Raw genomic sequence first — 22,298 nt, forward strand, 5'->3', positions numbered from 1 at the left:
CAAAATCAGGATAACCATTCTTTGCAAACAAGACCTTCTGTGGTGGCTGAAGCCGGATCAAAATCTATGGAGTCGCCCTTTCTTCTCTACTCTACCCTTAGCCACAGTGACCACAGACACTTCCCTGATCGGGTGGGGGTCCATTATCAGGGACAGACAGTCCAAGGCACTTGGTCGCCCCTGGAGGCCAATTTCCATATCAGTGTTCTGAGACTGAGGGCACTGCATTTTGTGTTGCAAGCATTCCATTCTGTCCTCCCTTCGGGAACAATTACCATTCAGTTAGACAGCATGTCAGTAGTCTGGTGCATAAACAGGGGGGAACCAGATCTTACCCTTTATGTCGGGAAGCCATGAGAATTTGGCAATGGGCAATAGCTTCCAATCATTTTCTTGTAGCAACGTACATTCCCGGGGGTTCCAATGTGATTGCAGACAAATTGAGCAGATGCATTCTCTTGGCTCACGAGTGGTCCCTCAGTCCGATAGTGGCAGCAAAGATTTTCAGTCGCTGGGGTCAGCCTTGCTGAGATCTATTTGCCTCTCCCACAAACCACAAATGCAGCAGCTACTTTGCCGTAATCCCCCTGCAGAGGGGGGGTCACCAAGGGACACTCTTCTACATGACTGGCCCACAGGTCTTCTCTATTCTTATCCCCCTCTTCTGTTGATACCTCAATTCATGAAGAAAGCTCTTCGATTGAGAAACAAAGTAATCCTCATTGCTCCTTACTGGCCTCATCAAATTTGGTTCCCATTTCTGTGGCTTCATCTAATTTGTCAACCCTGGGTTCTGGACCTAATCCCAGACTTAGTAACGCATCCAGAGGGCTTGATTCACCCGAATGTATCCAGTCTCAAGCTGACAGCTTGGTTCCTCCACTTTCGCTGATTGCCAGGCAAAGTGACCTATCCTCTCCAGTTCATCACATTCTTTTGGCTTCACATAAACCATCCACCAGAAGGCTTTACCTTAGTAAATGGAAGCGTTTTTCTCTGTGGTGCAAGGATAGGCCTATTGACCCTTTCTCAGCACAAGTGCCTGTTCTAGAATATTTATCTACTCAACTGGAGTCCAGAGCTGCAGCTTACTCTATTCGAGTCCATCTGTCTGCAATATCCAACTACCATAATGGTTGTCTTCATGAGTCATTAATCTGTCACAGGCTGTGTAAAGCTTTTCTAAAAGGAGTTTTGCATATTAGGCCCCCCTTTAAAACAACCAGTTGAACCATGGGACTTGATTTATGATCTTACAGTCTCTAACCAGTTTCCCTTTTGAACCTGCAGCCACATGTGATCTGAAATTCTTATCTTGGAAAACCTTGTTCATGGTCGCTATTACGTTTGCTAGACGTGTATCAGAATTACAAGCTTTGAGTATGAAGTGTCCATATTTGATCTTTAACAAGGATAGGGTTTCCTTATGAACAAACCCTTCCTTTTTTCTGAAAGTGATTTCAGATCTGACTATTAATCAAACTTTAGACCTACCTGTATTCTTCCCAAATTACTCTAATAAAGGGGAATATACTTTTCATTTGCTTGACGTTCACAGACTACTATGCTTTTATCTTGACAAGACAAAGTTCTTTAGAAAATCTGACCACCTATTTATTGTCTGTTCTGGTCCTAAGATGGGGAAAGCAGTAGCTAAAGTTACCCTATCCAAGTGGCTTAGAGACTGCATTACCTACATATACCGAGAAGATAACATGGTTATACTTGCAAGGATTAAAGCACACTCAGCAAGGTCAGATGTTCTTCATCCCACATTGCTGCAGTCCTAACACTTGGGTAGTCCGCTGTCCCTCGGTCGGCCCGAATATCAGAGTATAAGGCTGACGTCGGTCAAGGCGCATTTGACTGACATCAGAACGTCAGGGTACAAATGCGCATGACCGACGTCATATCCTCAGTCTTTTTTGCCGCATGGTCCGATGCAGAAGCAGTGTTGCAAGTGCTGTTCGGCGTTCTGAAATTTTTCGAATTCGGAGTTTCAGACCGAAGTCAGAGTTGGTTAAGTACCCCGTTGGGGAATATTTCGGTTTTTTCTTGCCTCAGTGGTTTACCGGATGTCAGAAAAAGTGAATAACTGTATTTCTTGTGGGAAACAGATACCGCATAGGGATTACCATAATTTGTGTATACCTTGTTTGGGACCTGAGCACGACGTTGTTGGGTGTCGCTTTTGTGCTAGGTTCAATAAACGCACTATAAAGCGTAGGTTGGATTGTGCCAGGTTAGTCTTTGGGAAGCGGTGCAATTACAATATGCTGTCGGATGCTCCGACGCCGGCTTCTTCTAAGAAGCGCAAGGACAAGGCAGTTAAACCTAGGTTAGAGGAGTCGTCCGAACCGGACGCCGGTTCTTTAGAGGCGTCAGTGGAACCGGTGGTTCCGACGGAGGCCTCTATGGAGTCCCAGGGAGAGACTGTGTTTTTACAGGATGTGGCCTCCCAGGAGGCAGGTCAGGCTGTAGGGGCTTCTCAGGTAACTGTACTCCCCTCCCTTCCTAAGGTGTCTAGGCCCTCTCTTTCTGCTTCCAAGGCTTCTCCTAGAGGCAGGTCTAGTTTTGCTTCTGTGGGTGTCACTCCTAGTTCTTCAGGTTCTGTGCCCAAAAAGCACATGCTTAAAATGGCAGAAGATTTAATTACTTTAATTAGAGGCTCTATGCCCCCTCCTGATAAGAGGCCTAGGATGGAACCTGTGTTGGGGATTATGAGCAGGCTTGGATGTGTCTGAGTCTTGACTGAAGACTTGCAGGAGTATTCTCATTATTCTGATTCTGATGTGGATGATTCTACTCCTTCTGCTTCTCCTCCTGAGGATTTTTCTTTTCAGAGACCCTTCACTCCATGAGAGAGCATTTTAAATGGGAAGGTCAGGATTTCTCTGATTCCAGGAAAAGGCTTAGGGAATTTTTGTTTTACCCCAGCATAGGCCTTTAGCTATACCTCCTGTTCTGAATGTAGTGGAAGATGTGTTTGCAGAGGCTTCGCTTAATCCTGATTCTTTGCCTCCTGCTCCTGTTAAACCAGATAGGTATTACAGGGTGCCTGAAGCTCATAAGTATCTTTTTAAGAGTCCTAGGGCAGACCCAGAAACTGTTAGCCAGGGGCCTAAGGGTGTAAAGGCTTCTGTTGTCAAGAATCCGGTTCCTGCAGATAAGGAGGCCAGGGCCTTGGATAGATGGGGAAAGAAAGTTTATACTTCTTCCACTCTTGCCATGAGAGCTTTGAATTGCCAGTTTCACATGTTGAAATATCAAAATTATCTCCTTTCACAGTTGAAATCTAAGGTGGATGCTCTGGCGGAAGGTATTGATTGTAAAGAGTTACAAGATTTAGTGCATGTTTCTGAACAGGTGGGTAAGCATTCTTTGCAATGTGGTTTTGATGCTGTACAGGCCTCGTCTAGAGTGGCTGCTACTGGGTCAGTTCTTCGCAGGCATGCCTGGCTGAGGGATCAAAATTTATCTGACCATGTTAAAACTAGGATTTTGGATGCCCCTTTGCAGTCTGATGTCTTGTTTGGTTCTCCTGTTGAGGCAGTTTTGAAGAAAATGGAAGACAAGGCTAAGTCTATGCAGACTGTTAAAGATTTTTTGCAGGTTCAGCCTCCAAAGTTTAGTAGAAATTGGCCTACTAAAGGGTGGACGTATCCTTCTTATGATTCCCAGTCTAGGGGTAGATCTAGACGTGGCAGGGGCAGAGGTCAGGGCTCTTTCAGGCCTAGGACAGGGAGTTCTCCTGCACAGTCTTCGGGTGAGGGCAGGGGTCAGTCCTTTCGTAAACAGACCCAATGACTTACCTTTCCAGCTGCCAGAACTTTCTCGACTGGCAGCACCTTTGGGAGGAAGGTTGGCACTTTTCAAAGAAAATTGGAGTTTGATTACCCAAGACAGATGGGTACTGGATATCATACATCACAGTTACAGGTTTTATTTCCATACCTTGCCTCCTTTCAAAGGCATGCCAGACATTCCTCCTCAACAAAGAATAGAGGCTCACAAGCAAATTTCGCTGTTACTCCAAATAGGGGCCATACAGCCGGTTCCTATGCCAGAAAGGGGCCTAGGATTTTATTCTCTCCTGTTCCTTGTGCCAAAAAAGGGAAACACTTGGAGACCGATTTTGGATTTATCTATCCTCAACACTTATCTGGACATTCCCAAGTTCAAAATGTTGACGTTACAACAGCTTTTACCTCTACTGGGCAAGGATCACTGGTTGGTAACTTTGGATCTCAAGGAGGCTTACCTTCATGTTCCTATCAGGCTAAGTTGCAGGAAGTATCTGCGTTTTCGGACTGGGACTTCTCACTATCAGTTCTCTGCATTGCCCTTTGGCTTATCTACTGCCTCCAGAGTATTTACAAAAGTTCTGGCTCCAGTGATAGCTTTCTTCAGGCTGAAAGGAATACAAATCTATCCTTATTTGGACGATTGCCTGATACTGGCTCAAGGAAGGGAAGAGCTTCTTCGTCATTTGGAGTATGTGATAGCAGTGCTAAGATGCCTGGGGTATTCTGTGAACGAAATAAAGTCCAGTCTAGTACCCTCTCAAGACATGTGCTTTCTGGGAGTAAGACTGAATACAGCATCCCAGATGGCCTTTCTAACCCCGGACAAACAAAAGAATCTTTCCCTTTACTTCCATCATCTATCTCTTCAGTCCGGGCTGACTGCAAGGACAGTCCTTCAAGCCTTAGGGTTCATGGCATCTTGTATTCTGGTGCTTCCCAATGCCAAACTGCATATGAGGAAGTTGCAATGGTATCTCAAAAATGTATGGACACAGCACTGCCAGCATCTGGACACTGTCATTCAAATAATACCTTGCATTCAAAAGGAATTTTTGTGGTGGGCTCAGGAATGTCACCTAAACAAGGGACTCTCTGTGACCCGGCCAGAGGCGAGTCAAATTTTAACAACAGATGCCTCAGACAAAGCTTGGGAGCTCATCTAAATGGAAAGTGGATACAAGACAAGTGGCCTGTCAGACTACAGCATCTACATATCAATTTGAAGGAGATGTTAGCAGTCCAGTTTGCATTAATAGCTTTCAAGGATTTACTTCTTCCAGGGCAGGTGTTGATTCTAACAGACAACACAACTGTCATGTGGTACATCAACAAGCAAGGGGGAACACATTCTTATCCTCTATGCAGGCAAGCAATGATTTTGTGGGAGACTGCTCTCAGTTTACAACTAAGTCTTCAGGCAAGGTTTCTGCCGGGAGCACAGAACTCCTTAGCAGATGTGTTAAGCAGACAAATCATGGATCCCCACGAGTGGAAACTGGATCTTCATGTATTTCAGAAATTGACAGTGTCCTGGGGAACTCCAGACATAGATCTGTTCGCTTCTCCACTAAACCACCAGCTGCCAAAGTTTTGCACAGAGCGGTTTCATCCCACAGCTTGGAAAGTGGATGCTCTTTCTTTCAGTTGGAAAAATCTTCATGTGTATGCCTTTCCACCTCTGCCTCTCCTCCCAAAGGTACTTCTGAAGGTCAGACAGGACAAGCCAAGGATGATTTTGATAGCTCCAGATTGGCCTTGACAGCACTGGTACCCATTACTGAGAAGTCAGGTACAGAAGCCTCCATGGCCTTTGCCTTTGATTCCTCATCTGTTGTCCCAGGAGGACAGTCATTTGCTCAATGTCAAGCTTCACTCTCTTCACCTAACAGCATGGCATATTCTGTTTTGAACCATAAAGGGTCTCAACTTCCACAACAAGTTTTGAATGTGATTTTGGAAGCTAGACGGCCTAATACGCAGATAAATGGAAGAGATTTTTATTTTGGAGTGCAGCTAAGGATTTGGATGTTTCTGAGCCTGATTTAAGTGTGGCTCTTCAATATCTTACTGAGTTATTGGACAAAGGTTTGTCCTTCTCTTCTATTAAGATTCATGCTGCAGCAATTTCAGCTCACTACGACTGTGACCCACCATTGTTTTCTCATCCTTTGTTCAAGCAATTTCTTAGAGGGGCAAAGAATATAAGACCCCCACGTAGAGCTCCTACTCCTGCTTGGGATCTCAATTTTGTGTTGGAGAAACTCACTCTACAACCTTTTGAGCCTGCAGCTACTGCTGAGTTGAAATATTTGTCATGGAAGACTGCTTTTTTGTTGGCCATTACCTCTGCAAGAAGGGTTTCTGAATTGCAGGCCCTTATGGCAGTTGAGCCTTTCTTAATTTTCCATAAGGATAGGGTATCTTTACGTACTAATCCTTCCTTTATGCCTAAAGTGGTTTCTAGTGTGGCTTTAAACCAAACTATTCATTTGCCTACTTTTTATGCAAATCCACAAACTAAAGGGGAAAAGATTTTGCACACTTTAGATGTACACAGGCAGTTGCGATATTATTTGGACAGAACTAAAGGGTTCAGACAATCGCAGCAGTTATTAGTTTCTTTTGCTTTGTGCTCTCAGGGCAAGCCCGTGTCAAAACAAACTATTTCTAAGTGGATTGGATTTTGCATTGCCTTCTGTTATTCCCATCATGGCAAAGAGATTCCAGCTGGGATTAGGCCTCATTCCACTAGGGCTACTGCCACTTCAACAGCTTTTTTGAGGGGGTGGCTACTAAGGATATTTTGGAGGCAGCCACTTGGAGTTCAGTGCATACCTTCTCTAGGCATTACCACCTTCCTCTGTACTCTAAATCCAGGGCTGGTTTTGCCACTGCTGTGTTGCAGGGCATTTTGGCAGCCCTGCTTCATTATAGTTTAGCCATCCTCCCTTACCTCAGCTTTGGGATTCTACCCAAGTGTTAGGACTGCAGCAATGTGGGATGAAGAACATAGTACAGTTTTGTACCTACCATAAATGTAGATGTTCAAGATCCACATTGCTGCAGTCCAATTACCCTCCCTCCTTCCCTCTGTACTTTGAGGTGGTTGTGTGGCCTGGGTTATCCCTCTGAGGTATAGTGTATATATTGTATATATTGTACATATTTTTGGTATTAGGCTGGTTGGTTGTTTAGTTGTTGTCTATGGGTTTTGACCTTTCTTTTTAGGGTCTTCTGACATCTGGGGCAAGAAAAGACTGAGGATATGACGTCGGTCATGCGCATTTGTACCCTGACGTTCTGATGTCAGTCAAATGCGCCTTGACCGACGTCAGCCTTATACTCTGATATTCGGGCCGACCGAGGGACAGCGGACTACCCAAGTGTTAGGACTGCAGCAATGTGGATCTTCGAACATCTACATTTATGGTAGGTACAAAACTGTACTTTTCAACTTCTGTAGGCCTTCCATTCCAAAGCTTCCATGGTTGATATTTGCACAGCAGCAACATGGGCCTCTCTTCATACATTTATTATGCATTATAAATTGGTTAAGCTCTTTTAATGCCTTCGTGCAAGCAGTTGTACTTTCTTAATTTGTATTATTTTATTGCAGTTAATCGTCATTAGTGTAAAATGATGGTTATTACAAAGTGGATGACTAAGCATCTAAGCATCCCCCTTTCTGAAGCAGTGTCAGCATTAAGTGTAAAATAACATTTTCTACTTTTCCATTGCATAGATAAAACATATTTGGCATGAAATTGTTTCTTATTGTTTGTGATCCTTTTAGAAGTTGACATTTAGTAGATGTTTACTCAGAGGCTAATGTTTTGCAACTATCTTTGCTGTTCATTCCTGTTTCACATCTTTGTTTTTCCTTTTGAATATATTGTTACGTAATGCTTACTGTTTTGATGAATATACGGACTCTGTGCGTTACTGTTTGCTATTTCCTTTAATAAAATCTATTGGTAGTTATGAGCAGATAATAAATTTAGCTCAGTACTGAAAATGGCTTCATATTTTGTCACAGAACTTAAGGCATGTTGTTTTCTACGTTGTTGACTAGATTCTAATGATGCATAATGTGGCTGGAGCCAGCTTTTAAAGTATGTCCCACTGCCAGAGACTTTGTCTGGACTTTCATTCTCCTGGTAGAAAATATGAATGAATAATTTTTATGAAGAAATACTGTTATACGATTGTTTTGAACAATTTGCACCTGCTGTGAGTAATAGAAAATAGATAATGACAATTTTTAATAGTGATTTAAATATGGACCTTGATAAGCTCGAATCTCTCCAGTTTTTCTGCCATAAAATGTCAAAAAACACATTGTGCAGTAGTACACATTACAGAATGACAGTGGTCTGAGTTAAATTTAGGGATTATTGTTATGTATATTAATTGCTGCATTTTCAGTAACCTTTCTATCTTATGTCTGTATTGTGTGCAGTAGTCCAGAGGTTCCTCACTCTTGACATTTTTTTTCCAGCAAGCTTGTGGGTTTGAGTACACTTCCAAACTTCAGAGGATGTTCCAGGATATTGGTGTCAGCAAGGACTTGAATGAACAGTTCAAAAAACATTTGAGTAACTCAGAGCCATTAGACTGTAAGTCATTTACAACTACAGTAATAATTTAGTAAAAGTAATTTTGTACTGTTTTATCCTTTGCAAGTCCATTCATAAGTACAAACCAACCAATCTACAGACCTTTTTAAACCTAGCCAATAAACCATAATCAAAAGTCGTTTCCCTCCACAGGATAGACAGGGGGGGGGGGGATTTGACACTGCCCATCTAATTATGTAGGTTTATTTTGAAGGAGGCAGGTGCTGCTACTCTGCTTGACATGTAGTTGACGTTTGTCCCAGAGGTGTGGGATGCATTGGGACTGGAATCTGTCACACCAGTTTGTGTGTGTGTGTTTTGAAGGTTTAATTTTTTTAATAGGGTATTTGAGGAACCATTTGAATTAAAGTGGTCCTTTCCAGCCATTAGAACTGGTCACCACCCATACTTTTATTTCCATGGCAACAAACACCTCTGGCTAGCTCAAACTGCTCCCATACCCCGTAATGCTTTGCTTCCAACTGATTCTCTCATTCTTGTTTCTGCCATTGAGAGGTAGAATGGCAGCATGCATAGCTCAAGTCATTTTCTGAAACATTTTTATAATTTTAGAAAAAAATAAGTTATTGTGTTTCAAATACTTTTGACTGCTGTGGGTAGAATATCTGTTAATTGCTAATTATCAGTCCAGGTTCTTTGTTGTACTCCATTACCTTTTTTTTGTATCCTAAACTGTTTCCCTGTCATTACCATACTTGTCCCTGGCTGTCTTTTCTGGCAAAAAAGTACTGTTTTTGTTCTGACGGCTAGAACTGTTTTTTTTGCTAGCTGTAAATACAAGGTTTTATACTGCTGTGTTTATATACTTGGTATTGCTAATTTGACCTTTGAAATAGGTAAGGGACTCCAAGGTCTCAGAGTCTGAAAAAAATACAGTGACTGGTGGTCACGGAATCCCTCCTCAAGACACTTGTGTGTCATATGTCTTTGGGATAAGGTATCTTGATTCAGATTGCCAGTTGTGCAGAAGTTTTAGTTCTTGGTCCCCATTCAGCTGATGTAAAAAGTTGTATTTATTTATTTAGTTATTGACATTTGTTAACTGGGTTAGTCCAACTGGGCTTGGGACCCATTTTCAGTGGAGACCCGAGGAGAAAAGCTCCATGAAATACAGCAGTTTACAACAGAAGTTATACAATCACTAAGTAGGTCTTTTACAAGCACAGTTTACATTAACAGATGATATTACTTAAAGAAAAGTTATACAGTGATGAATATGAACAAATTGATTTAACAATAGATGTGTTAGGCAAATCAAAAGAAGAAAATTAAAAGGCAGTATACCTGTATTATATTAAAGGGTAGCAGTGTAATTAGATATTTACATATTTAGATTACTGGTTTGTTTCGTCAGTGCAGGTATCAGAGATTTGGGGAGGAAAAAAACAGGCATGATTTGGTCAAATCCGTAGAAAAAAAGGGGGGGGGGGTAATGACATAGGGTATGGGGAAAGTTATCAAGTTGGGGCTTGGCAAGGACAGATTTTAGTAGGTGAGCCTTGAGTTTTTCTTTAAAATGGGATGGGTGAATGATGGAACAGATGTCCCTGGGAAGTTTGTTCCAGGTTTGGGCAATGGGTATTTGCTGATAGTTTTTTTTGGGTTGGTGGGTTTGTAGTAGTAGTTGGTCAGAGGTACAAAGAGTGCGAGGAGGAGAATAGATTGAGATGAGAGAAGCGAGGGTAGGGCAGAATGAAGGTTTGTAGAGAAGGGAGTGTAGCATTTGAAGTTGAGATAGCTGGAATAAGTGGGGAAATTCGAGCCAGTGTAGAGAGTTAAGGGATAGGCAGTGGTGTGCCATTATATGGTGAGTTTGTAACAAATCTAACTATCTTATGGTATGTTTGTTGAAGTTTTTTTAGGTAGTAGTCTGGATATGGCTAAGTATAGGGTCAGCATAAAGAAGGGAGGGAAGGAGAAAAGCTTGGGCAAGGGACAATCTAGCATTGGGTGTTAGGTATCTTTTGTTACGATATAGAAGACCTAGTTTCTGGTGAGTCTTTTTTATACTGTGTAGTAAGTGTATATTAAACTTCAGTTCATCATCGATGATGACTCCTAGAAGTTTAGTTTGGGTTTCAGGTTTGATAGTGTTATTTGAGGAAGCGATAGTAAAGATGGATTTTTGGTGAGAGAGAGTGGGGAAGAAAAAGTAACAGTTTGGTCTTTTTGTGGTTGAGGATCAGTAGGTTAGTGGTTAGCCACTGTTCAGTGGAGAGGAAGGTCTGTTGGTTAAGCAGCACTCAAGGCAGGTCTTCCTGATGTAGCTGTAACGCTGTTAATGATACTGTGACAAACGGACAAAGTCTTAAATATAAATCTTTACTTAAATACTAGAATACTTAAACAGAGCAATTACAAACTCTTAGACTTGAAGCACTTTTCGTCTGCACTAAAGCAAACTTCATCAAAGGTCACTACTGTTTCACAAACCATGCTTTTAATTGCTCAATGAATGACGTGTTTGAAAACACCTGAGCAACCACAAGAATATTTAAAGATATAGCTCACTAACTAACAGTTTGGTCTTTTTGTGGTTGAGGATCAGTAGGTTAGTGGTTAGCCACTGTTCAGTGGAGAGGAATGTCTGTTGGTTAAGAATATGAAGTTCGGAGATGCTGTCAGAGATACAGATGAGGGTAGAATCATCAGCATATTGGATGAGGGAAGATTGTTTACAAGATGTGTGGAGATCATTAGTAAAGATGTTACATAGGAAGGGTCCCAATATGCAGTCCTGGGGAACTCCTGTTGGAACAAGTGTAAAAGGAGAAGTGGAAGAGAGCCATCTTACTGATTTGTTTCCTGCAAGTTAAGTAGCTAGAGAACCAGGTGAGGGTGGAGGTAGATAGGTTAAGATTAGCAAGTTTAGATAGCAGTAGGGGATGTGAGACTGTATCAAAGGCTTTTGAGAGGTCAAGGAAGAGACCAGATAGAAGTTTATTTTTGCCCAGGGCCTCAGCAATGGTATGGGTAAAGGATGATAGTGCAATAGTTGTGCTGTGGTGGGGACGAACACCGTGTTGGGTGGGGGTGAGGAGATGATGTTGGAGCAGGTAGTTGAGTACTTGGGAGTGGACACATTTTTCAAGAATCTTAGAGAGGGGGGATAGGATGACTATGGGTCGGTAGTTAGAAGGGTCAGTAGAATTAACACCTTTGTGCAGAGGAATGGTGAAAAAGGATTTCCAGAGAGTGGGGGACAGTGTATTCTTGTATAGATCTGTTGATTAATATGGACACTGGGTATGCTATGGTGTCTGCAGCTAGTTTGAGGAAGGTCGGTGGTAGATTATCTGTGGAGGAAGAGCAGGGTTTGAGTTTATAAAGAAGAGATCTTATATAGGAGGTGGAGACAGGATGTAGAGAGAAAGGAGGATAGTCAGGTTGGGTGGGGTAGACAGGGGAGTAGTATTACAGTTTGATGGGATGAGTGACTGAATAGTATTGATAAAGTGATTAAGAAGGATAGCTGTGTCTAGGGGGCTTGTGTTGGGGAAGGGGCTGGGTGTTGATGGATGGCTTGGGGACAGAATTCTGTTAATTGTAGTCCAGGATTTCTGAGGGTTTGATTTGTAAGTTGCCCAGAGTTGTAGAAGGACCTTTTTATCTGCATTGGCTTGTTTATTAGTAAGGTTTCTGAGGTGCGTATAGTGCTGAAGGAGGGATAATTCTTTGGTTTTGGTCCAGGCTTTCCAGGCTTTATCTCTGTTGAGCATGAGGGGCTTAGTTTGTTTGGAGAGCCATGGGGCATGATTGGATTTTATTCAAATCCTTCTAGAAGGAGCAAGGGAGTTAAGGGTATTCAGGAAGATGTTATTAAAACTGCTGACTGCATCATCTAGTGGGATATTTTGTAGGAAGAACCAGTCAATGGAAGATAGATTTGAGTTGAATTGTGTTAGATTAAAAGTGGTGAGTGTGTGGCAGTCCTGCTATAGATGAGGTTTGGGTGATGAATCTGAGGACAGAGGTGGGGAGGTGATCACTAAGTTGGTCTGGCAGAGTAATAAGGTTGTGGTAAAGGTGGGGGAAGTTGGTAAGTATCCAGTCTGTTATAGAGTTAGATGATGTATTTCTATGGAGTCGGGTGGGGGTCGATATGAGTTGATGGAAGCCGTGTAAGTTAAGACTGTTTTGGGGAGAGTCAGTTTTCAGTTTGGACCAGTCTAAGTTGACATCTCCCAAGATGAGGGTTTCATAAGTTATGCTATGGGAAAACCAGGACAGTACATTTTCAAGAGTGTTTAGATTGTTTCCAGGAGGGATATAGATGGAAGCAATAGCTATTTTATTGTGAGGGTTGAGGTGGCATTTGAGTATTATAAGTTCTGCTGGGTGGAAGTTGGGGACTGTTGTGGAGAGTGGTGATAGATTGAGGTTGTTCGAATGGAGGATGGCGACTCCACCTTTTTGTGGATATCTATCTGAGCGATATATGTTATAGCCTGGTGGGAGAATTTCATTTTTGGAGATATGTGGTTTAAGCCAGGATTCAGATAGTACGAGGATGTGAGGGGTTGTATGGGTTATCCAGGCTTGGAAGTCAGTGATTTTATTGGATAGGCTTTGAATATTTAGAGAGTATATGGCAAGGTGTTTTGAGGTGGATGATCCAGTTGTAGTGGGCAGGGGAGGTTGAAAATTATGTGGTGAAGGAGGGAGGGGTGTTGGAGGATGATGGATGTGGGTGGCTGGGAGGGGGGGTTTGGGCCAGGGTTGGGATTTATATCTCCTGATAACAGTGTGCTAGTAGTGGGTAGTGAGAGTAGAGGGAAGTGTGAATGTAGTTTGTCGAGTTTGGTTTTAGATTTAGAGTTAGGAAGGATTGTGTGCAATTGGGGTAGTTTGTGTGTACATGTGCTAGGGAGGTTAAAAAAGGCAGGAGAAATGTAGCAGGAGGAGGATGTTGTGAAGTTTGCAGAGTTGTAGGTGGTTGTGGAATGTAGTGTTAGATAGGGATGATGGAAGTGATAAGAGGTTTGGGTTGAGAGGAGAAATAGGAATGGGATAGAAATAATAAGATGTTTCATTTTTATATTGGGTTGGGATAATATGATAGGGTTCTTGATTACAGAAGTAGTTTAGAGTAAGGAGTGATGTATTGCAAAGGTTGTATCAGGTTACAGGGAAAGGAAGGGAGAGTTGGGTACACAGTTGTCAGAGCTAAGAGGAAGTAAACCGCTATTGGATGGTTGGGGGAGGGCAGGACAGGATGGTAAAAAGGAAATTTTAATGAGGGTGGGTGGGGAATGCGGTAGGGTAGGGGACTGAAGAGAGCCCGAGCGTAGTGAGAGCGAACACAGCGAGGCTAACACCCGGGACCAGAAAGACCAAAAAAAATTAGTAAGCGAGATATTGGTACTGGCTGGCAAGAGGAGGATGGAGGGGATACTGGAAAGCAAAGAGTAGAGGGAGAGATCAAGGCAGGAAGGCTTTAGGGAAACAGGAGAGAGCCCAAAGGTCTGTGGTAACAAGTTGTGAAAAAGTGCAAAGAGAGAAAGTCTCTAGCAATGGAGTGGAAGAACCCAAACAGTGAGGCTTTAGAGGGAGGCACAGGTTATGCAGAGAGTAGAATGGCAGGAAGGCAAAGGCTGTATGAGGGAGTCTAGTTTGGAAATGAGAGAAAATCAGAGGAATGTGCAAGACAAGGGGGGGGATCAAGGTCAAGGAGTAAAGGGTGAGGAGTGAGGAAGAGGAGAACGAGAGAGAATATAGGGAGGTTGGAGCTGCTAGCGTCTTGTTTTCAGGAACAAATGGGTAATGCAGTTTATTCACATCAATTTACTAGGTGGCACAGTTACAATTAGGCAAAAGTAATGGACTTTACAAATAGTTATGGTTTCCTGTGAAATACGTCATTCGCTGTAACACATACTTAAGTGATCCTTTTGGAGCTTAAGGATAGCAGCAGGGTCAATGGCCAAATAAAGGAAGGATGTCCACGAGATTAGTGTTTCTTTGTAGTGGCTAGGCGAACCACAGAGAGGGTTCTGCTAAGAGCTAAAAACAAAAAAGAGGAGGGATTAGTTAAACACAAGAGAGGGCTACAAAAAGACATAGATAAGGGTATTGATATAATACAATTTTTATATTTGTGCACTACAAGAGAGACAAAAGGAAACACTAACTAGAGTTCTGCCACGTCTCGGTGGTTTAAGGAACAAATGCCAGAAAGACCTCATTGGGTTAGCTTTACAGACCATAACAGTAATACAGTTGTGTAAAAACAGCATGACAGAATTTTAGTAGCTATCATTGAAGCTGTACAGATTTGTAGAAACACTATTTAAACAGTTTAAAGTCATAGAAAATAAACACACATCAATGATGCATTCATTACTTAATAGCACAACAGGTAAGTCCTTTCTGAAAATGCTAAGTGCATATGCACTTGGCGACAGGCGAACTAATGCTTTTCATAGGAAAAACAATTACTGATACATTCATTATCTCTTATAGCGTAGTAGGTAAATCTTTTATGATAACGCTAAGTACCTATGCTGTTAGCGACAGGCAGACTAAATCTTTTCCAGTCAAGCAGAAACCTGAACCACTACAAGTTTTGTATAGGCTACCTTATGAGTGGGGTTCCCATGATAATAGTAACTGCTATTATTTCAGATATCTTCCTGGGAAATACACTCGACTAAAAAATGGAGGAATAAGATAACAAGAAAACATAATGTGACGGCAAGGAAAACATATACCGCACAGGGTGGGTTTTGCTCTAACACAGTCACTAACAGTTGTTAAAACAGTAAACGCTAAAACTAATATGCCAAAAACCCTCTCCTACAGCCGCAAAACAGCTGTTGGACAGTAAATGCTAAACTAGTATGTCAAAATACATTCCGCAAAGGGCAGTTTACGCTTTAATCAGTTTAGGCTAAGCTAGTGTATAATAAACATAACAGTTTCAAGTTGGATCTGATAGTCATTTTCATTCATACCTCAACTGTTGGGTTCAAATTCGAATCTTGGATCCAACTTGGCTGCTTTTTCCAGCTCGTGGAGCACTGAAACTCTTGATCTCCTCTCATACCCATAATGTCTTAGTCACCTAATATACCTCAGATCGCGTTTGCCGTCTTAGCGTATGGACGTGGTTGCTGCAAATGATTAGGTTTAGTGACTAGGTTATTTGTAAAGGAAATTGTTTTTCCTGGATCTTCTGTTTCATTATAAAGCTTATTCTTTACAGCGTTTTCCTCCCTTTTTTCTTACCCTCACTGGTGTAGTTCTTAATACCATCATTGATATTCCCCTTTTCTTGTACTTGTTAGTACTTCTGTGTTTGCCATCTTTGGTAATCTTTCCCCTTTACTTAACAAAAAAAAAACTATAATTTTTTTGTTATTTTAGTATTAGTTATTTCAATTCCTAAAAATGTTTGAGAAGCCTTCGGGTTTTTAAAAAAATGTACAGCCTATGGCCAATAATTTACTTTGTCAGATGCACACTCTAAATGTGTTTACTGTTTAGGCCCTGCACATTTATTTATTTATTTTATTTTTTTAACATTTATTTTACCAGGATAAATCCGACTGGACAGTAGGTGTCCATTTTGTTCAGCAGAATCCTGGGGAGAAAAGCTCCAAATTAATTACAGTGCGACTACATAGGTTATTAGAGTGACAGTTGATTGCAGTAATAGAAATTGGGTAACAAATGGCAGAATGCTAACATATAAGATAGAAAACAGTCAGGAGATCACATACCTTATAGTAGTAGTGTAGTATGCATGCATAAATACATATTTACAATATTTATAGGTGACTGTAGAGTGAGCATCACAAGCAGGTACACATTTATAATATTTGCAGAGTATTTAATACAGTTAGGTGACAGTGTAAAGTGAGCGTCAGAGGCTTTGAGGGGTAAGCTGTCTTCAGTGGGGAGAGGATTCAGGTGGGGTCATTGCAGTTGCAAACAGGGTTAGCATAAAGGTGTGATTTAAGGAGGTCTTTAAATATGGTTGTGCGATTTTGTAACTTGAGGTTGGGAGGGAGGAATTTAGACTGAAGTTGTGACATTTAATCTTAGAACTTTGTTAGATAGAAAAAAATAAATTGATATTAAGAGGTTTGCTCCCTTCTAAGTCTTCATCAGCATTCTCTGGGGCTCAATCCCCCAAAAATTGGATTAAAAAAGATGCAAAAAAGCATTCCCTGGATCTGACTTCATCTTTGACTCTGGGTTCTGAACCTCCTTGCAAAGTTTCTTAAACTTTGAATCCTACCCCCTCAGATCTGAAGATTAAGCCTGCAAAGGAATTTCAGATCTTATCACCATCATTGGTCCTGGATCTGGTTTCCTCTTACTTCCCTTCTCCTATCTTGGATAGGTCTCCCCCACGGCTTCGACTTCTCAGCCCCATTCATCTCTATTTCTAGAGCCTCAACCTCCTGTGCCATGGGTGCAGACAGCCCAGATAAGTCACCAGGATACTCAGCAGGGTATATTAATTTGCTTTCATAACTTCTCTGGAGTATTCCACTGAAAAAATTCCCAGGAAGAAAAAGTGCAAGAGGAGGTGCTTACTCTCCACAAGAGTTTGTCACAGAGGATACCGATTTTGATGAGTGGAAAAGGTGCCCAAGATCACCACATGATGGTGTCTCCTCTAGAGACATTCTAGAACTTCTAAAGCAAAGTGGTGGTTGGTCTACCGACATCCCTTCCCAGCAGGAGTCCGTACTCCTGGAGGCTTTTGGAGCTAGCCCATCTACCTCCTGAGTGACTCCTCCCACCGATGAGCTCATTGTTTTGGTCTCTCGACAGGCATGGAAGGAAGCTAACATCATTGAGCTGATCCCCAAGAGACCAAATGGGATCCTGGCGCTACCAAAGGGCAGAGAGTTCTGGAACAAGAGAGTGCTAGTTGATACCATGGTCATCACAGCAGCCACGAAGAAGGAACTAGCAGAATATAGTTCCTGTGTCCACTCCCCTAAGAGTGAGTCTTGGGCACTTGATATATTCGGGAAGCAAATTCCTCACTTGGGCCATTTCTTTTGAGGCAGAAAACACTATTGCCTTGCCATTGGCTACCCTCAAATCCATTTCAAACCCATCCAGGAAACTTATCTCCCACGCAGCTGAAGGTACCTCACAGACAGCGAGTTCAGGCATTTCCATCTGGAAACATGCTTGGATGCACTTGTGTGATTTTTGCAGATAGCTTCAAGTCTTCCTTCGCGAGTGCTCCCTTTGATAGAAATTCTTTCTTTGGCTGCAGAGTAAAAGAGACGCACTCCAGGTGTGAGCAGGAAGTTAAAACTCTGTTGTGGAGGTAAGTTTTTCAACCCCTCTAAGTACCTTTTCTAGGAACCAACGAGGTGGACAAAAAATGTGGTTTATAAAGTCCCAGGGTCCCTTCCAAGATTCATGTGGAAATAGAATCCTCCTACCCTGCCCCTGGGGGAACTAAAATGGAGGCTGCAGTCCACGTGGCAGAGGTGGTCTACAGGACCAGGGATCTAGAGATACCTTCTCTGACATTATCCTACCAGTGCGCCTGAAAGGAGGCCCGACTGTTCATCTCTGGAGCTAGTTGAGGGTTATTGGATGCACCAGAGAGTATAGCTAGAGATTTCAAAAGATTCATGGGTGCAGAGGATTATTTCCAAAGGTTGTATAATACCCTTTCCTGTACCACCCCCTTTGATAGTAAAAAAAAAAAAATCCCAGATGTTCCACTCAGAGGGAAGCAGCAAAACTAGAAATAAACATGCTGCTAGAAAAAAAGTCATCCTCGAAGTCCCCCCAGACCAGAGAGAGTCTGTTTTTAGTGGCAAAGAAAATGGGGGGAGACCAATTTTGGATCTCAGCGATCTGAGCAAGTCAGTTCAGTACATCAAGTTCCGGATGGTCACAGTTCAGTCCATTTTGGCATTTCTGCACAAGGACGAGTGGATGTGCTCAGTAGATCTTCAGAATGCATAGTATCATATCAAAACAAACAGATGATCCAGGAGATATCCACACTTCCAGCTGGGAGCCAGTCTTTACCAATTCAGAGCATTGTCCTTTAGTCTCACCACAACCCCCAGGGTGTTCACCCAGTGTATGGCAGTAGTATCAGCTCACTTCAGGCTAGAGGGAATTCCGTTTTTTTCCATATTTGGATGACTGGCTCATAACCTCTGCAAACAGGCATCATCTGATCAAAGTATGGGACTATGTAATTCAGTTACACTTTCACTTGAGAATTGCCATCAGTCACAAGAAATCTCAGTTCGAACCATCTCAAATATTGAAGTTCCTTGGAGGCTTGTTCAGTATGGTATCTAGGACCGCTTGTCTCCCTCTATCAAGGATTCAGACCACTCAATTCCATTTCCATAAGATTATCTAAAGTTCTTCTTTTTCAGCATGAGTGATCCTTCAAACATTGGTGTGAGTACCTGCTGCAGTTATTTGATACCATTAGTGTGGTACCACACGAGAATCCTTCAGTGGACCCTAGCGACTTAGTGGTTCATTCTTCACCAACCAGATCAAGATAACACGAGCTTGAAACAATTAGCTTTTATGAAGGATATAGTCTGATCAGGTAATAGAATGTCATCCCTTTGTTCTCCTTCAGCTTAAGGCCATAGTGACTATAGATGCTTCTCAGATTGGGTGGGGGGGGGTAGCATTTCTTGGGAAAAACTATCCAGGACGCACGAACTCCCGAAGAGGCCAATGCACATATCAGTGTTGTGGAAATGACAGTGGTCCTCCTAGCTTTGCAGGCCTTCTGAGACACTCTCCCCTTCAGAATTATTGCGATTCAGATGGGCAATTTGTCAATGGTCTGGTACATCAACAGACAAGGGGGGGACCCGGTCTTATCCCCTGTGTTGAGAAGCTGTGAAATTGTCACAATGGGCTGTCTCATCCATTCAGTTTCTAGTAGCAGCACACATTCTGGGGAAATCCAATGTGATTGCAGACAAGTTAAGCAGATCCACTCAAATGCTTCATGAGTGGCTTTTCCACCAGTGGCGACCACCATGCTGCGATCTGTTTGCATCTTCCCTCAACAAGAAGTGCTTCCCAGGCTCTCGTCCCCTGTCTGCCACATTCTTTTATCATCCCATAAAGCATCAACTAGAAAACTTTACAGAAATCAAAAAGATTTGTTTTTTGGGCACAGCAAAAAGACAGTGATCCTTTTTCAGCACTGGTTCCTAAAGTTCTTGAATTGAATTTTTAGCTGCAATTTTCAGTGAAGGTGTTAGCTCTTCTACTGTTAAAGTTCAATTTGCTGCCATTTCTGATTTTCATATAGAAGTAAATAATTCATCTTTATCTTCTTCCATACTTTGTGAAGCCTAAGGGAAACTTTTCTTCTTGGACCCCCATTAAAAGACCCCCACTCCTCTGTGGGATTTAAATATTGATTTGCAGTCATTGACACAATCTCCATTTGAGCTGTCAGCTAAGTGTGCACTAAAATTTTTGATCTGGAAAAGTCATTTTAGTGGCCATTACCTCTGCTAAAAGCATTTCAGAACTACAGGCCCTGTTTTCCAAGCCTTCTTATTTGATTTTTCTTAAGGATAGGGTATCCTTATGAACCAGTCTTTCATTTCTTCCTAAGGGTTGTGTCAGAATCCAGCATTAATAAGATCATCATCAACCTTCCAGTTTTCTTTCCAGTTTTTCTCAAATAAAGGAGACTATGTTACACCTTTTGGATGTTCACAGACAATTATAGTTTTGTCTACATAGAACAAAAAAATTGAGGGACTCTGAACAGTTATTAGTTTCCTTTTCGGAATTAAAATTACGCAAACCAGTTTCTAAAGTGACTTTAACTAAATGGCTGAGTGTATTAACTTTGTTTATGTAAAACTGGGTTTGTTCTTACCAAAACTTCAAAAAACTTATTCCACCAGGTCTTTGGCAACTTCTTCAGCCTTTTAATCTAGATCTTCATTAGATTATATTTGTGCAGCCATTACATGGGCTTATCCTCATACCTTCATAGCTCATCACAAATTGGATCTGATCTTTAAGGGAAGACCAGCCTTTGGCACAGAGGTGCTCAGGAATACCCTTCCTTAGAGTCCTCCCAGGATATAAGTAGCTAAGGACTCTGTCCCAACAGTTAAGGAATGAATGAAAATGACATCAGATAAAAAAGTTATGTACTCACCATAATGTTGCATCTGTGTTGTCCATTTTCATTCTTCCCCAACCTCCCTCCAACCCCCCCCCCTTTATTTGAATTTTGGAAGGATTGAAAAATACTGAAGGAACCAGCGTTCCTCTGAGTTCCAGATGCTGTTGTTTCATCATTGCATAATGCTTACAGGCTTAAGGGGCAGCAAACAAAACCTGTGGTATGTTAGTTGACTAGGGCATTATGGGTAAGAGAAGAGCTCGAGGGTTTGTGTTCCACAAACTGGAAAAAGCGGCCTAGCCAGATCTGACGGTTGTATCCAAACCCAACTGTTGAGGAAGAATGAAAATGGACAACACAGGTGGATCATTATGGCAAGTACATATTTTTTAAAGGTCTTTTTAAAGCTTATCCACTCAAAGGTAAGGGTTAGGAGAAGGGTGATAAGGAAAGGGCAAAACCAGCAATAAGAGCAAGTCTGATCATATGGTGAGAAAGGAAGACAAGACTCAAAAGAAGCAGATACTTCTGTACCAGAGAAGCTTTGTCAGTGAAAGTACTCAGAATAGCCACTAAACCTTCACCCTATCCTGATCCATCACTCATTGGCTTCACCTTCATGACCAGCTTCTCCTGTGAGACAGGACTCGTTGGGACCAATGGACTACTGCTTGTGTAGGAGAGCAGGAGTTTTCCTGCTGCTTTTCTTCATGTGACACTTCACCTGCATCCTTTTGCTCCAGTGTGTCCCTCTGGAGCCCACACAGCTGGATTGTGATAAGATTATGTTAGAATTTGTAAAGGCTCAATTTCAACTTGCATCCTCTCCAGCCCCTTAGTGTCCAGGGTAGTGTGAGATGATTCCCAGGCCTCTTTCATCATTGTTCCTTTCCTGCTATTGATTTTGGCACCAAGAGTATCAGAAATTGGCATGAGATCCCTTGCTGATGTCTTTGGCAACTAAAGATGTTCATTCTTCATTCGTACCACCTTTATCAGTGGAGATGTCTGTTCTGATGTCAGCTCCAGTCCCCGCTAAGCCTGATCGGATCAGCGCTCCGTGCCAACCCCCAGCCCCATCTTTTTTGGGGACTATTTTAAGTGTGTTCTTTACATTTGAGTTGTCAGTAATAGACCTCCTAGGTTGCATCAGCAACAGAGCTGCCAGTATAGTGGTCTTTGCAGATGACCTTTGTTTTTCAGCATCAGAAACAAAAGTAAGCACCACCAACCAGGAATACACATGAACAATAGATAGTAGAATCCAAATAGAGTTTATTGCACTAACGCTTGTACGAATACAGCACGTTTTCGTCATCAACTTCATCAGTAAATGAAAAGCAACTACTTCCTACCGTATATATACCTTTCTTAACCACATCAATTAAATCAATTCAATCAATTTTAAAAGCCACAAGGTTGACAACCAGTAAATTGTACAAATAATAAAACAATAAAACCTTTTCACAAAATATTAAAAACTTTTTACATTTAATAATTTAATTAAAACACATTTAATACTCTCATCAATTTTAAAGTTCATACAAAACGTTTTAATAACTTTTTCAGCATCAGCACAGGTGCAGTCAGCTTCAGTGACATCAGTCCTGGGAAGAAGGCTAGCCACTGAAGAGATTGGATCCCATTTTGTTGCACAAACGGGCACTTGCTCCACCAGCACAAAAACTCTTTTTGGTGAGTTTGATAGATGTACTCAGGCAAAAGGTCTTCCTTCCA

The 22,298-nt window shown here is 42.0% G+C and overlaps 1 protein-coding gene across 2 annotated transcripts in view; it reads left to right on the forward strand.

Moving 5' to 3' along the window:
- Window positions 1-22,298, forward strand: part of CUL1 (cullin 1) — a 3,347,782-nt gene that overhangs the window by 1,993,559 nt on the left and 1,331,925 nt on the right. For both annotated transcript variants that reach the window (XM_044064870.1, XM_044064871.1), the window contains exon 14: window positions 8,305-8,422. In XM_044064870.1, the coding sequence (XP_043920805.1) occupies window positions 8,305-8,422 (118 nt within the window). The remainder of the gene's footprint in view (window positions 1-8,304; window positions 8,423-22,298) is intronic.

The sequence above is a fragment of the Protopterus annectens genome, chromosome 3.part0, assembly GCF_019279795.1.
Source record: "Protopterus annectens isolate FY-2018-M chromosome 3.part0, PAN1.0, whole genome shotgun sequence".
Lineage (NCBI taxonomy): Eukaryota > Metazoa > Chordata > Ceratodontiformes > Protopteridae > Protopterus > Protopterus annectens.